Below are 17108 nucleotides of genomic sequence, written 5' to 3' on the forward strand. Positions count from 1 at the left end.
TGCAGAAGGGGTCCTGGTTAAAGCCAAGATGGTTCCTCTCCACTGAAGGTGTTTGACGTGATGTCACTCTCTCCCGTTCAGGTGCCAACCTTGCCAGCTTTCCTGCCCACAGTCCTACCTGCTGTCACGGGCCACAGCCATCATGACTTGGGGTCAGAAGAGTAAGCTCCATGCCCGTGAGAAATGCCGAGAGACCCATGGTCAGCCCCAGGATCTCAAGGGTCTAGGGTGTTAGGCCACTGCAGAGAAGAAAGACGAGTCTCACTCTTCCTCTTCCCTTGTTTGTTGGGGTACTCATCGCAGGTCTCCTGATGCCTCCATTCTGCAATAGTCTCAGGGAGCTTCGCCCACTGACTCTCCTGATGCAGGTGCTTCATGCTCAAGATCTGATGTAGCTGCCAAGGGTCAAGATGAGAAAAGTGCAAGTACTTCCCAGGAAGCAGCCTTCATTCAGAGCACATACTGAGATTCTCTGGACAGGAAGTTGAGCATGTTAGTGCAATTCCTGCTGGAGAAGAAAGAGTCCATTGTGAAGGCCAATTTGCTGAAGCTTGTCAGCAGAAAGTATAAGCAGCACTTCCCTGAGATCCTCAGGAAAACCTCTGAGCTCTTGGAGGTGGTCTGTGGTGTTGAATTGAAAGAAATGGAATGCGGTGGTGACTCCTACACTCCTTTTCAGCAACCTGGACCTCTCCAGTGAAGGAAGTCTGAGTGGTGACAAGGGGCTGCCAAAGACGGGTCTCCTGATGTAGCTCCTGGGTATGATCTTCATGAAAGGCAAACATGCCACTGAAGAGGAGGTCTGGGATTTCCTGAATGTGGTAGGGATCTATGCTGGGAGGAGGCACTTAATCTTCAGGGACCCCCAGAAGTTTGTCACAGAAGATGTGGTGCAAGAAGAGTACCTGGAGTACTGGCAGGTTCACAACAGTGATCCTCTGTACTATGAGTTCCTGTGGGGTCCACGAGCCCATGCTGAAACCACCAAGGTGAGAGTCCTGGAAGTTTTGGCTAAGATCAATGACGCTCTCCCCATTTCCTTTCCAAATCTGTATGAAGAGGCTTTGACAGATGAGGTAGAGAGAGCAATGAGCCTGAGAGCTGCACGCAGAGCTGGCACTGTTCCCTTGGCCAGGGCACTTTATGGGGTCACTTTCTACAGATCCTCGCATTTCTAGGGAGGTCTGAAGTAGAAGTTTCACTTTATGTTAGAAGAGAGTAGCGAGCCATTTAAGTAGTACAGTATAGTAGAGGCTGGAGGGAACAAGATGTGTATCTTTCCTTTGTCCTGTTATACATGAGTAACTTGTAGATTTATCTTTTGCTTTCATTATTACTTTAAAAATGTTCTTTCTTTTAAGTGAAGATTTAAATTATTTCACAGTCTAAGTTTCTTAATGTCATAGATCACACATTTATTTCTGTTTGTCAGGTTTAAGACTAAAAGTTTTGTTATTTTAAGACAAATTGAAAGATCTTAAACATTTTATTTTTAGTACAGAATAAGGTAACGTGGCATTGGAATAGGAATTTTCACGGAAATGTGAAAGAACCCCACAGCAAAATAGTTGAGATCGCAGAATAGTGAAACAAAAGTAGAGTAGTTCATTTGCGGTGTTTCCTAGTCTTTTTGCTCATTGCTTGTAATATTAAATTATATAAACCTGTATTTGCTTTGCTTATTGAAACTGCATGAGAAAATAAAATAATAAATTAGACTTATTGCTTACTGTTTTCATTATTTAATTATTGTTTCCCCAATCGAGTGCCTGCTGTTTGGAAGGTTCCCTGATAGTACTGGTGATGGTAAGCAAAAGGAGATCCAACTTCTGCCTGTAGAATTTTAGAGTCAAGCAGCAACTAACATATAACCAAGATGATGAGATATAATCTAAGACACAAATGACAAGTAAAAAGAGGGGATAAGGAAGAGATTTCACATTAATGAAGTCAAATGTAAATTATCTGATGAAGGCAGTTCAGAGTCTTAGAAAACTGCAATTCTCTCCATGGGAGTTAATTTAAGTGAAGCTGCAGGTTGGGCTAGATGAGGCTGTGGGAGTCGTGAGCATGGGCCAGGCCCTCAGATGGTGCCTCTCAGAGTTGAGAGGCTGTCCCTGAAAAGGGAAGCAAGTCTTAAGAGTTATTTTGACATTGTTGGTATACCAGAAAGAAATCCCCAACTGGGATAGGAAGGCAAAGAGACCTGTGCAGTTGCCCCAGTTCACAAACTGTGTCTTCTGAGCACATGATGTCCAGGGAGTATCTGAGCAACATGAGTGATACTTCTTTTACACAAAATGCCAAGAAGCCACTGAACTATCACCCCATTATAGACTGGGAGAGCCAGAGTCTGCTCCATGAAAAGGACATTTGAATTAGGTTGCTTTGAGTGTAATTTGTCAAACTCTAAGGGAGGGTTTGGTTTTTGGTGGTGACGAAGTGAATGAAAATAGGGGCGGTTTGGATGGAAAAGTGACCTGGGAAGTTTTTGGTCCCTAACACGAAACAAGAACTTTGAGTTGCCTCCAGCTGAAGACAACAACTCCACAGCCAAATAACAGATGCTTTAATGAGGAAACACTACTCAGTTTTACTGGCTTGGCAGCATTTCAGCAGATGCAGATTTCTATGTTATTTGGAGTAATCTCTAATATATTCTGGGAATAAAATTCTGTAAGGGAAGATTGTCATCATTTTGGGTCAAATGAAGTTTAGTAATAATTACCATTCATTAAACATCCAAAGTTTACCTAACACTGTGTCAGGCGATTTACATAGAAATATATATATATATATATATTTATACACACACACACACACACATATATATATACACACACCTAAATACTATAAGATGGTGTTTATCGAATTGACTTTGCAGGTTAAAAGCTTGCAATTTTCTCAAGTTCACAAGACTGGCAAGCAACAGAACTAGACTAGACCCTGCCTCTGAATTTCTCTAGAGTCCACAACTGCCCCACTTCTTCCAGCCTGAAGCAGACCTTGTGTTACTTATTTTCTACTCACTACTTCAAAATATATCTCAGGTGATACAAAGCAAGACTTCAAACCCCAAATACTGTTTTGGAATACGCAGCCCAAGGAATAAGCAATAAAAATACCAAAATAAATCCAAGTTGTGAATAAAGAAAGAGATATTTGTTGACAATATCATTATCTGCAAAGTCAATGTCAGAAACCTCAAAAGACTAGGGACTCACAAAATCATTTGGCTCAGCCTCTTCGCTGTAGCAAGTGGATATATTTGAACAGAAGTTACATAAGAAGCTGAGGCTGCCTAGTGACAGGAAGGTATGTATAAACAATGGTTTTCTTTTCTTTTCTTTTTTTTTCTTTCTCTGAAAGCACACCTGTCCAAGGCTTTCTGCTTTGTGCTTCAGATTTCCCATCTCACATCATCCTTAGGACACATCCTATTCTCTGCAACGTTTGCAGAGGGAAAACTAATGAAGAGTTTGGAATGACATGGCATTTCTCCAGAAGCCTCTCATGGAAAGTTTAGAAACCAAGATGAAGATTGATGAATGAGAACTAAAGAAACAAACGCCCCATAGTAAATGGAGCAACAGAGATCAGACTGTGTCTACTTTTAGACCTGGAAGACTGAAGCAGGGCTGTTAGGCTACTTCTCACTTACTGTTCAGTGTTCTCAGGAACATAAGATCCTTAGTCTACATGAGTGACTTAAAGTTGAAAGAAGAAACTCAAGGCCTGCAAAGAGTCAAGGTGAGGACCCTGAGTGAGGACTGAGGGCAGACCTCTACCCTCCACAGAGATAGCCCCAAGGAACCTAAATCTTGATGTCATCCCTGGGAGGGCACAGACAGGTGGCATTTCCTGTTTTCATTCTGGGACCTCAAGGAGTGGGAACCTTGTTCTAAGGTTTTGAGACTTAGACAGTAGAGGGAGATGTTCCATGCCCTGCCAGGAATCAAATGCAAAATCATGAGTGATGACTGAGGGGACCACAGACCCTATAATAGGGAGGTGGCACAGAACCTCCCCCTGCCATCAACCCTGGATGGCCTTGGGCAGGGCTGTAGGCTGACTTCTGCAAAAAGAGTTCAGACATATGAGGGCTTAGTCTGAGGGTAGGGTCCTCAAGTCAACAGAAAGAGTCCCAGGCCCTGCCATGAATCAAGGTGATGGCCCCTAGTGAGGGCTTAGGAAACCTTCTACCCTCAGAACTAAGAGAACCACACAGAGCCCCACCCTTACTGGTAGCCCTGGAATACATGGGCATTGTTGACATGATGTGACATACTTCCTTATATGATGTCACAAGGAAGGAAGGAAGTTGGTCTGATTGTGAATTAAGGTCAGCAGTTAGAGGATTTCCAGATTTCTCCAGAGGCCACAGTGAATATGCTAATAACTGAGGGGACCACATACACTATGAGTGGGAACACCACAGAATTCAACTGTTACTCTCAGCCTTGGGACAACGAGGACAGGTAAGAACAAATGAGAACATATGAGAAGATCCTCACATTCCCCATAGGGCATGTTTCAGGGTCGTTTTCTCTTTAGTATGAGGGCATAGGCCTTAGGACAAGGGAAGGAGAAGTTCCAGACCATACCAGGGGTCAAAGCAAGAGGAACCATCTACCACTAAATAGAAGAGTTAAAAAAGAATCTGGCCCTACCCTGGTTTCAGTGCTTGAAGGGCCAGGGCAGGGTTGTGAAGTTGAAGCTCTCTACCATCTCTTTATGTCAGGTCTATGGGAGGTGACATCCTTAGTCTGAAGGTGCAGTAATCAACATTCAAATGAAGGAAGTTGGGCTCCTAGGCCCTATATGCCAATGTAAGGACCCCCAAGGGTGGACTGAGGATCCCAGAAAGGCCAGGATGGAAAATTACCTACTCAACAGTCAGCACTGTGGGCACATAAACAGCAGTGATAAGCTGAGGACCCCCTTCACATCCTTCTTATGGGTCCCAGAGAGGTTTGTGATATAACTTCAGAGGAAATGGTTCTCATGACCTGCCACCAGTTGGCATGATTGTCTTGAATGTGAAGTAAAAGGACCCCTCAACTTAGAAGACTGGCAGCCACTATGTCACCTTAGTATGCCTGAGGCAGGGCTACCAGGCTAAAGCCTATGGTTCAGTCTAACTTCCTCCAAAGGTTTCCCAAGCGGGGCACATTGATCAGGATAACAGAATCTCAGTGTGTTCCTAGAGCAGTTCCTTCATGGAAAACTGCAAATGTTGTTTTTATTATAACTACGGTAGAATTTCCACTTTGAAGGTGCACAGACCCTCTCAATCTTCCTCCTCCAGTGGACTCTCTTGACCTGTTCTCCTACTCATTCTCCTGCCTGCTATCCTTTATCAGAGTCAACATGTCTCAGGATCAGAACAGTAAGCTCCACATTTGTGAGAAACACTACCAGATCCAAGATGACTCTCAGGTTCAGAGTGGAGCTCAGGTCAGTGAAGAAGTGGAAGATGAGCCCCTCCCCACTTCCTCTCCTGTTCTTGGGGATATTCCCCAGAGCTCATCTGCTGCTGAGTCAAGTGGCACTTCTCAGGAGCCTTGCAAATCCAGTACCATGACTTCTGCAGGCGTTTTTAACACAGGATCTGACGAAGGGGCTAACAGTAGAGATGAGGAGTACCCATGTTCCTTAGAGGTCTCCCCCTTCACTGAGAGTTCATGCAGCAATTTCATAAATATAAAGGTGGGTTTGTTGGAGCAGTTCCTGCTCTACAAGTTCGAAATGAAACAGTGTATTTTGAAGGAAGATATGCTGAAGATTGTCAACCCAAGATACCAAAACCAGTTTGCTGAGATTCTCAGAAGAGCTTCTGAGCACATTGAGGTTGTCTTTGCAGTTGACTTGAAGGAAGTCCACCCAACTTGTTACTTATATGACCCTGTCAGCAAGCTGAAACTCCCCAACAGTGGGAGGATTCATGCTGGAAAAAGGTTACCCAAGACTGGTCTCATGACTCTCCTGGTTGTGATCTTCCTGAAAGGCAACTGTGCCAATGAGGAGGATATCTGGAAATTTCTGGGTGTGATGCAAATATATGATGGGAAGAAGCACTACATCTATGGAGAGCCCAGGAAGCTCATCACTCAGGATTTCGTGAGGCTAAAGTACCTGGAGTACCACTGGGTGCCCTGCAGTTATCCTGCACGCTATAAATTCCTTTGTGATCCAAAAGCCTACACCAAAACCAGCAAGATAAGAGTCCTGGAATATTTGGCCAAGGTCAATGATATTGCTCCAGGTGCCTTCTCATCACAATATGAAGAGACTTTATAAGATTTGTAAGATGAGGAAGAGAGCCCAAGCCAGAGATGCAGCCGAGACTGGCACTACTGCAGTGGCCAAGACTCTCTCAGGGCCAAGTTCAGCAGCTTCTCTCAATCCTATTGAAGTCTGAAGCTTTTTTCATCCAGTCAAGCAAATATAACATCACCAAAAGGGATTTTTTTTTTTGAAATACCAAAGAACCCCCAGTAAAATAATTGAGATAGTGAAATAGAAAAAAATAATAAAACATGATCTTGGTTTTCTTCATTTCTTTGTTTTTTGTTTTGTATGTTTAGATTAACAATACAGGACAAATTAAATTTAATAAGTTAGATCTCTTGCTCACTGTCTCTTATATTCCCCAAACATCATTTGAGTATCTGCTTTTTGGAAGGCTCTGTAACAGTACTGGAGCTGCTCAGATAAAGGCCCAGCTTCTGCCCATAGAATCTTTGAGGTTAAAAGCTGCAGTCATATAAAGTAAATGTTGAGTCACCCTCTATGACTTATAGGAAAGCAGAAAGGATGGATGAGAAGGGGGCATTCCAGTTGAGAGCAGTAAAGCATAAATTTCATGAGGCAAGGCAGTTTGAGTTTTGGGAAACTGAAAGTCAATGTGTTGTAACTTTTAAATTAGCTGCATGGGGGTGCTAGATGAGACTATGAAACTGGTAAGCAGAGGTGAGAACCCTCAGATGATGCATCTCAAAGTTGAGAGAGAAAACCCTTTAATGGAAAACTGAACTGTAGTGTAAACTCCAAAATTAAGGCCTAATACTATATACTGCCAGGCAGGCTAAGAGCTCCCCTTCTAATGTCGCTTGCCTAAGACAGAGTCCCATAGCTGTAGTGTATCCCTTGTCTTTTTTCCTATCTATTGGAAGTGGGGCTCAGGCAAAACCTCTGTTTCCTCTTTGTTATTTTGGCCTGGTGACAGTGGGGGTAAGGGATAAGGAGGCAGTAACGTAGGTGACGGTTCCTCTTCCCTCCCCTTTTTAGGCTCTTCTGTGTATAACGGGACCAAAGCCGCCCTAACTAAAGCCCATAATGTTAAAGATGTTACTGGGACCCGTTGCCCTTACACATGATGTTGTTTAACATTTCTCCCCACTTGTTCCCAGAGCTCTACGTCTAGCATACCTTCTTCTGGGAACCATGGGTTATGAGATACAACAGTTTGCATTAGGTCCCTTAATTGAGCCTGTGAAACCGAGGCTCCACTAGCTTTAAGCAGCTGTTTCAATACTTTTATATACTGTTTCTGTTGAGCTGATAACTGTTGTCCCATGGTGAAACCCTAGCCTGAACAATTCCCTCAAACTTGGAAACCCTGAGCAGGCACCGATGACTTATCGATTTACTGACTTACTGACTGCACAGTCTCCTTACCTTCATTTTGGAGGGTTCCTTCATGATTTGTTGCAGCATTCCTCTCGCAGGGCACCATCTGCTGGGGTCTGACCCGCAGACCCTGGCCAAATGACGGATGAAAGAAGGCACTCAGACACAGATATCTGGTGAAAGAGTGGGCTAGGGGACTGGCCACGCACAGACCCCAAGGAGGGTGCTGTAAAGAGTCAGCAGCTGAGGCCCTGATAAGCTGGTGCTGCGGGCATTTATTCAGCACAGATTTAATGGAAAAGGTTTTGAGACAACACACTTGTGGATAATTAACATGGTCGCCCGTCTGGAGAGAGCAGTCCTGCGCATGGATGATTAAAGGCCAGGTTCTGAGGCCTAAGTAACTAACTTATCTAGATCAGTTTCTTTTCATCCCCTTGTTATCTAACCTAAGCTCTTAAGAGAACTCAGCTGCCTTCAGCCAAATTTTCTTTCAAAGCTTTGCAAACCCCTGGCTTTCCAAGATGGTTTGCATCTTTCTACAATTTTTCCCACCACCCTGACTGATCTCCTACAATATATTGCCTTCAATTTTTCAAATGGCCTAACTGGAAATTCCTCTCTACACTATGCACTTGCAGATTAGGTCCCTTAGCCAAACAACCATCTTTATTAAGAGAACCAGGCACACATCTTGTTTTCTTTCCCTGACGGCCTTCAGGATTATTCACACAAGCCAATCACAACTTCCCATGAGAACTAGAGGTCACCTCTCCCTCTTGATCTACAAATCCTGCCTCCCAGAGACCTTATTCATTCACTCTGTTCCTGAGTGCAACCCTTGTGTGACCCTGTGTCGTATGTGGTGTACTGCTACCCTGGGCTGTGAGTGTATGTGATTAATGAACTGCTGTTGACCTCATCTATACAGTGCCCAGTATCATGTGTTTGAATACCACATAATCATAATGTGGAAATTCCTTCCTCACCAAGAAATAGGACACCACTAAAACATGCTCTTATGAATTACTTTGGGATCATAGATAATCCAGAAAGAATTATTTAGATTTAGACTAGTGGCTTACGCAACAGAAGTTTATTTTCTCACAGTTCTGGAGGCTGTAAGTCCAAGATCACAGTGCCAGCAAGGTTGGTTTCCTCTGAGGCCTCTCTCAGCTTTCAGAAGGCTTCCCTCTTGCAGCCTCTTTACATTGCTGTCCTTTTGTGTGTATGCATCCCTGGTGTTTTCTAGCGTGTCCTAACCTCTTCTTTTCAGGACACCAGTCAGATTTTATAAAAGTACTCTAATGGCCTCATTTTAACTAATTACCTGTTTAAAGACCTTATCTCCAAATATAGTCACATTCTGAGGTACTGGGGGTTAGGACTTGAGCACATGAATTTGAGGTTGGGGGCAAAATTCATTTCATAATAGGCAGGAGTGGGAGATACCTTTGCTCTTATCTCACTACAGTAGAACACAATGCACAAGCTATGTGTTCTATGCAAATTGTCTCCAGGGAGTTTCCCCAAAATAAGAGTGAGATGCAAAAAAGTCACTGTGTTGGCTTTTTTTTTTTTTTCTTTTTACCTAGAACTAGAAGAAAGAACTAGTTCCTACTAGAAAAAGACATTCTAATTAGATTATCCTGAGTGTAACTTGGCAGGTTCTAAGGGAAGGCTAGATTTTGGTGGGGAAGAAATGAATGAAAATATAGGTGGTTTGGATGGAAGGGTAGCTGGGATGCATTGAAGGAGTTAGTCCTTAACAAAATTCTAGAAGATTTTAATTGTATCCAGATGGGGAAGAACCCCCAACATCCAAATTAAATAATGGATGCCCTAATGGGGAAAATTGAATTTTACTTGCTACAGCAAATTTTTGGCTGATTTGGTGTTGTTGGAGAGCATTGCATTTTCTCTGACATATGCTGGATTTTTAAAAAATCTCAGATAAGAAGATAATCATAAATAATCATAAATAAATGCCATTTATTAAACACCTAACATTTGCCAGTGACTGTGAAAGATTAAGTCTTAGTGATGAAGAGAATTAGATTAGTGTGTGTTTTCTGACAGCCACCTCCCTATCCCAGGCCCTCTGCCTTGTTCTTCAGCTTCCCCATTTCACATCGCTCCACTTGGACACAGACCTATTCTGCTCAAGATTTTTCAGGAGTGTGGCATTTCCCAGGAAGCTTTTCATTAAAGATACAGGAGCCGAGGATGTCAGGGCCTTGCTACAAAGGGCTCTCGTTGAAGTAAGGCTCTAAGAAGAGTCAAATTGGGAATCGTCTGTGAGACTGAGGGAACTACCCACTCCAGAACAGAGAAGGCACCATAGATGTCACCCCTGGAGTCAGCTTTGAGAACACTTTCACTGGGGATATGGGTAGGACTCATTTCCTCCTGAGGGTTACAGAAAGGTGAGGGACGTGGCCTAAGGCAGGCCACCTTAGCACAAGTGCAAGAAAGTGAGGGGTCTTAGGATCGGGCAGAAGTCAAGGTGAGAATACTTAATGAGAGTAAGAGAACCACCCACTTCAGAAGCATGTCCCGGGCCTGCTCCCCCAAAAAGCTCGACCCCTGTTCTCAGTCTTGGAAGGCCCTGAGCAGAGTAGGCAGGCTGAGATGTGTGCTCATTCCTGCCTCTAGGGCCTCAGGAAGGTGAGGGCCTTAGTAAAAGTACGTGAACTCAGAGCAGCTGAGTGAGGAGGCGCAAACCCTAGCAGCAATCAAGGTGAGGAAGCTTAGGTGGAGAATCCCATCAAGCTCTTGTTTGCAGCTCCCTGAGTACCCAAACATGGATGTCAAGTATATGTGAGCTCTCCTTTCCTACTTGATGATACTGGGAGCTGAGGGCCTTGGCCTGGAGTGGGCAGGGGACAGCGGGCTAAGGTCAGCAAAGGGAGTACCATGCCCTTCAGGGAATCAACAGCAGAAGCCTGCGTGATTTCTGAGGGATCACTGATCTCAGAAGTGTGCGGTAGCACAAAGCCTGCTCCTGCCATCAACCTTCGGAGGCCCTGGGCCAGGCTGACTTCTTCAAGGGGGATCTCAGAGATGTGAGGGCCTTGGTCTAAGGGAAGGATCTTCAAGTCAACAAAGAAATGCAGCCCAAGTGCAGCCATGAGTCAAAGTAAATGCCCTACATGAGGACTGAAGGAACCCCTGCTCTACTGGCACCCTGGGATGCCTGTGCACTGGTTACATGACTTGCACTTATTTCCTGCTATGGTATGGGGGTGGTTACTGGTAATGATGATGAGGGATTTTGTCTAAAGTAGATGGCCTGAGGTCTGCAGTAGGAGGATTTCCAGGCATTTCTACGAATTAGGGTGAAGACATGATATCTGAGGGGAACACCAAATCCATCCCCTATTCTCAGCCTTGGAAGGCCACAGGCAGGTGAGGTGGTACCCATATCTTAGTAGAGAGTCTCAGGAGATTCTGGTAGGAATAGAAAAGCCCTGGGCCATGCCAAGAGACAAAGGAAGGGTTGGGAGGACCACCCACAATTGAACAGATAACAAAGCATCTGTGCCCCACCCTTGCACTCAGTACTTAAAGGACCGGGACAGGACTATCAGGCTGAGGCTTCTCCCCAGTTCTTTATATATATAAAATCTAAGGCAGATGAAATCTTTGGTGTATGATTGTAGCCACCAGTCAGCAAAAGGGAAGTCTTCCAGGTACTACCTAGAGATCAGGTGAATTCCTTGAATGAGAACTGAAGACCCAAGCATCCCATGACAGAGAGACCTCCACATAGCTCCCAGTTGGGTGCCCCCTGACAGAGATGGTGGACTGAGATGCTCCTTCACTTTATCTTCTGGGGTCTCAGGGAGGTGCTGGCTTTGGTTTGAGGTGTCAACATCAGAGCAGCAGAAGGGAGGGGAACCACGGCCTGCCAACAATTGATATGATGATTACGATTGTGAACTTAAACCCCCACACTCCAAAGCAGAGAACCCCCATGACCAGCCCCTGCCACCATCTCAGTACACCTAAGGCAGGGTTAGCAGGCTGCAGCCTAAAACTCACTCTAACTTTATCCACAGGGTTCTCAGTGGACAGGCGGACCAGGAGAACAGGCGTTCCATGGGTTCCTAAAGCAGTGCTCTTGGAAACCTGTAGCTGTGGCCTTTGTTAAAGCCATGGTAGTCTCTCCCTGCTGCTGGTGCTCACACCATCTCATTCTTCCTCCTTCAGGTGCCCACATTGCCAGCCAACCTGTCCACACTTTTCCTATTCTGCCTAACCAGAGTCATCATGTCTTGGTATCAGAAAAGTAAGCTCCATGTCCATGAGAAACGTCACCAGACTCAAAGTAAGACTCGGGGTAATGGGGGTACTCAGGCAATAGCAGTGGCAGCAGAAGAGTCTCCTTCCTCCTTGCCTCTTCTTTGTGGAGGTGTTACTGAGAGCTTACCTACTACTGGGTCATGTAGCACTTTGAAGGGGCCTCAGAAAGCCTCATCCACCACTACTTACATAGGCATTTTTTGCTCTAGACCTGATAAATTTTCCAGTGGCCAAGATAAGGAAGAGAAAAGCACAGCTGAGGCCCCACCTTCCAGTGAGAACTCGTGCAGAGACCCTTGAACCAGGAAAGCTGAGTTGTTGGAGCAGTTCCTGCTCTACAAGTATAAAATGAAATGGCCCATTACAAAAGAAGATACGCTGAAGGTTGTCAACTAAAAATACCAAAATCGGTATGCTGAGATCCTCAGAAGAACTTCTGAGTGCATTAAGGTTACCTTTGCAGTTGTTATGAGGGAAGTCATTTCAACCCATCACTCCTATGATCTTGTTATGACTTTGTAAAGCTAGAAGTTCCCCAAAATGGGAGGGTGTTTGGTGGCAGGGGGTTACCCAAGACTGGTCTCCTGATAAATCTGCAGAGTGTGATCTTCATGAAGCGCAACTGTGCCACTGGAGAAGACATCTGGAAATTCCTAGACATGATGTGAGCATATGCTAGGAGGAAGCACTACATCTATGGAGAGCCCAAGAAGCTCATCACTCAGGATTTGATGAGGCTAAAAAGTACCTGGAATACTGCTCAACAGTGATCCTGCATGCTATGAATTCCTTTGGGGTTCAATAGTGCATCTTGAAACCAATAAGATGAAAGTCCTGAAGTTTTGGCAAAGGTCAGTGATACTGTTCCTAGTGCCTCCACATCCCATTATGAAGAGGCTTTGTGAGATGAGGAAGAGAGAGCCCAAGCCATAGATGCAACCATGCCTGGCACTACTGCCAAAGCTAGTGCAATTTCCAGAGCCATATGTCCAGCTTATCTTCCCACCCCTATTGAGGACTGAGGACTTTTTATCATCCAGATAAGAAGATATGACATCACAGTAAAGATTTTCTTGAAAATACGAAATAATCCCACAGTAAAATAAGTAGGGTAATACAATGAAGAAAAAAATAAAACATGATTAATCCTTGTTTTCTCTGATTCTTCTTAATCTTTAGTTTTGTAAAATTAACTGATTTGTACTTTGCTTTTCTTAGCTTATTCAATAAAGTAGAAAAAATTAAATCTTAATAAATTAGGAATTAGACCTTGTGTTCACTGGCTCTTCTAGTCACCAAACATTAACTGAGCATCTGCTCTCTGGAAGACTATGTGCTAATACTGGAGATGCTCAGATATATACCCAGTCCCTGCTTGTAGAAGTTTTAAGCCTATAAGCTATGATCATTTAACTGCCCTTTATGACCTATAGTTAAATTAAAAATAATGAGTGAGGATGAGGGTGTTCCTTATGAGAGCAACCAAGAGGGAATTTCCTAAGCCAGGCAGTTTGGGGCTTTGGAAAACTGCAAATCCTCAGTGGAATGTAACTTTCATTTAAGTTGGTGGGCTAGCTGAGGTTCTGGAATTGATGAGTAGCAGCCATACCCTCGATGGGTGTGCTTCAGTTGAGAGATAAAACCCCAAGAATTAGTGTACTTGGGCTTCATAAACAAAATACCATAATCTGGGTGGCCTAAGCAACATAAATTGATTTCTCACAGTTCTGGAAGCTGAGAAGTCCAAGATCAAGGAGCCAACATATTCAGTTCCTAATGAGGGTACTCTTCCTGGATTGCATAAAGTCACCTTTTCTGTGTCTCCTCACAAGGAGGGGAGAGAGCGAGTTCTAGTCTCTCTTCCTCTCATAGAGACACTAATCCTAATATGCGGCCCCCTACCCTTAAAACATCAACTAAACGTAATTATCCCTCAAAGGCCCACCTCCAAATACCATAACATTGGGAGCTAGGGCTTCATTATATGAATTTTGGGGAAAATACAAAGTTCACTCTATAATGGAAAACTGCTTCTATTCTTGGGATTGCGGGTAAACCAGAGACAAATCTCCACGTGGGCAGGGTAGGAAGGTGTATTGTGCTCTAGTTCCAGTGCAGGTAAGCAGGTAAACATAGTTTGCAAATTAGCTGTTCTAAACACATGTTCTACAAGGAGTTTCTGAAGAATAAGAATGATAATCCTTTGAGATGAGATGCACAGAAGCCACTATGTTGGCAGTTTTTGCCTTGAACTGGGAGAGTTAGATCCCAGTGCATTAAAAGGGCATTTTGATTTAGTTATATGGAGGATAATTTGGCAAACTCTTAAGAGAGGGCTAGATTTTGTTAAGGGTATAAAGGATGTAAACAAAGATGGTTTGGGATGGAAAGGCAGAAGGGCGCCCAAGAAGGATACAAGAACTTGGGCCTTGACACCAATTTTAGGAGCCTGAGTTACATCTAGCTGGGGAAGACAACCTCACAACTGAAATAAACAACAGGTGCCCTCATGGACAATATTTACATAGCTTTACTTGCTAGGGATCATTTTTGGCTGATTCAATATTTTTGTGCAAGACTATTCCATATTCTCTAACATCTCCTGGACCAAAAAACAAAACAAAACAAAAAATACTTCCAAGTGTGGTGGATGCTATCATCTTGAATCAAAATAATAATATTAAAAACTGCCATTCTGGGTAATATATTCCAGTCATCTTGCCATGTGGTTTATATGTAGTACATACACTCTAATGGTCTTACAAGATGGGGCTTACCAAATTCATTTGGCAGATAATAAACTTCTAATTTTCTCAAGTTCACAAGACTGGTAAATGGCAGAGCTAGGACAAGAGCCCTGGTCTGAATTTGTCTAGAGCCTAAACTATTCCACTCCTCCCACCTGAGGTAGACCTGTTGTCTCTTAATGAACCTTTTAAACTCACTATTCCAAAATGTATTTCAGGCAAAAAAAAAAAAAAAAAAAAAAAAAAGGAGACACTTGTAGTCAAAGTACTAAAAGCAGGCCTATAAAAGGAAGTTAAGTGTAAGAATAAATCAAAATTTGGAGATTGTCTTTAAACTTCATTAACCTAGGATCCTGCTGCTTTGAGGCCCGTGGTATCCCTGAGAATTAACTCTGCCCAGGAGCTATTTCATCCAGTTCTTGCTGTTTCCATCATTACGACCCCTTTCTCCTGGAATTTCTCCAGTGTACACCCCTAACTCTGGAACCCGACCTGCTGGCCAGCTCTTCACTCTGCATCCTCCTCTGAAGACTATCACTTGCTCTCCTCATGATTTAGAGCATTTAAACTCTGTAATGGTCACTTCCTTCACTTTGGATGCATATCAACTTTGTATTCCTATTTATATGATAAGTTGAAGATCTGCCTCCTTCTTTCCTTTCCTTCTTTTTCTTATTTTTCAAATGTTTCTTTAAAAATTAGTTTAAATCATTTCTCAGTATGAGTTTATAGATCATGTGGTTTACACATTTATTGCTGTGTATCAAGTTTAAAAGTAGGAGTTTTTATATTTTGTGAAACAAGTTGGAGAAACTTTCCATCTCATTTTGTGATCCAGAACAGGGTAATATGGCATTGAAATAGGTGTTTCTCTGGAAATGTGAGATTACTCAGCAATGAAACTGTTGGGTTCAAGAAATTGGCAAAATATGTGCCAAAAAATCAGATTTCTAGGCCTTTATAAGGACTTTGATGTAAATAAACTCGTGTCCAAACAACAACAAAGAAATAGAGCAAAATAAAGTAAAAGATTGTCAATTCTTATCTTCCCTATTATTTTTAATCTGTTGTTCTGTAAAATTAAATGACTTACATCTGGATTTGCTTACCTTATTTCAATTTAGGAGAAATTAAATCTTACTAAATTAGATACTGTGCTCATTGGTTCATTTATTCCCTGAACATTAATTGGACATCTGCTCTTTGGAATTCACTGTGCTGTTGCTGAAGATGTCAGGATTTTCATGTCTAGGAGCAATAGTATCACAAGGAAGATTGTGAGATATGCTAGACCAGAAGGACAAATAAAAAGAAAGAATGAAGAGGGTTGTGGTCCACATGAGTGCAGTAAAGTGGCAGTTAAGTGTAAATGCCTCAAGGCAAGTCTGTTCAGGGAAACTGCAAATTCATCAGAGTGACTGAAGTTTAAATTTAGCTATGTCACAGGGAGTTAGAACTTTGGGAATGGGAGCGAGGGTCAGCCCTTTAGATAGTGTGTCTCAGAGACTAAATCTTGGAATGCAAATTGGCCCTCGAATCCTCGATAAACAGTAAAGAAACTTCCCATTGGTAGAGTCCAAGGTAGATGTTCCAGACCCTTTCCCATCGCATTTGAACACAGTTTGCAAAGTAGTTGTTTTACCTATATCTTCTCAAATGATTTACTGAAAAATAAGTGTTATGTTCTTTTGAGCTGATCTGTGGAAACCGGTTGGCTGACACTCTTTCCTTTGGCTTGAGGAAGTCCAGTTCAAGTACATTGCAATAAAATTGTAATTTCTTGAATATAATTTGGCAAGGGCTGAGTGTTTGGTGGCTGTGAAATGAGTGGCAATTGGGATGTTGATTGAAGATACAGCTGGGAACAAAACAAAGGAGAATAACATAATAGTGTACAGCCCGTTACACAACTACTAGGTCATTTGAATGGCATTCAGATTGAAACAATTGGCTCATATTCAAACTAAATAACTTTCTCTCCGTTGTTTAGTTCTATTTGTTAAGTAGTAATTTTGACTCTTGTTATTCTGGGTCCTAAGTACCTCAGATTCCCTGAGAACTGCTCAATAGTTTCTTTAAAATTCTAGAAGGTTAAGGTAGCAATCAGCACCAGTAATGGTAACAACTTTCATTTACTAAAGGTTTAATATATGTGGAGAGGTTGGCTAGGTTCTTTGCATTTATTATCTCTGACCTTTCCAACAGCCTTGCAAAATGAAGCTAACTTTTCAGATGCAGAACTCAAGACTCAAAGTTTTGGAAATGTCCCCAATATTGCATGCTAGTAAGTGAAAAAGGTTGGACTGTTGTAATCTGTGTAGATCTCAAACTGTCTCCACTCTTCCCAGCCTGAAGTAGTCTCTGTGTCTCCTTTTTAAGTGTTCTTCCCACTATTCATAATATCTCATATAAGATAAAAATAAC

General features: G+C 42.9%; 1 protein-coding gene across 1 annotated transcript; it reads left to right on the forward strand.

The window, feature by feature from the left end:
• Positions 1–4358: 4358 nt before the first annotated feature.
• Positions 4359–6551, forward strand: MAGEB5 (MAGE family member B5). Its single transcript, XM_050775238.1, has 2 exons — positions 4359–4478; positions 5364–6551. The coding sequence occupies exons 1-2, from the start codon at positions 4390–4392 to the stop codon at positions 6298–6300; spliced, it is 1026 nt and encodes a 341-aa protein (XP_050631195.1). The 5' UTR covers positions 4359–4389; the 3' UTR covers positions 6301–6551.
• The last annotated feature ends 10557 nt before the right edge of the window (positions 6552–17108 follow it).

The sequence above is a fragment of the Macaca thibetana genome, chromosome X (genome assembly GCF_024542745.1).
Source record: "Macaca thibetana thibetana isolate TM-01 chromosome X, ASM2454274v1, whole genome shotgun sequence".
In the NCBI taxonomy this organism is placed as follows: Eukaryota; Metazoa; Chordata; class Mammalia; order Primates; family Cercopithecidae; genus Macaca; species Macaca thibetana.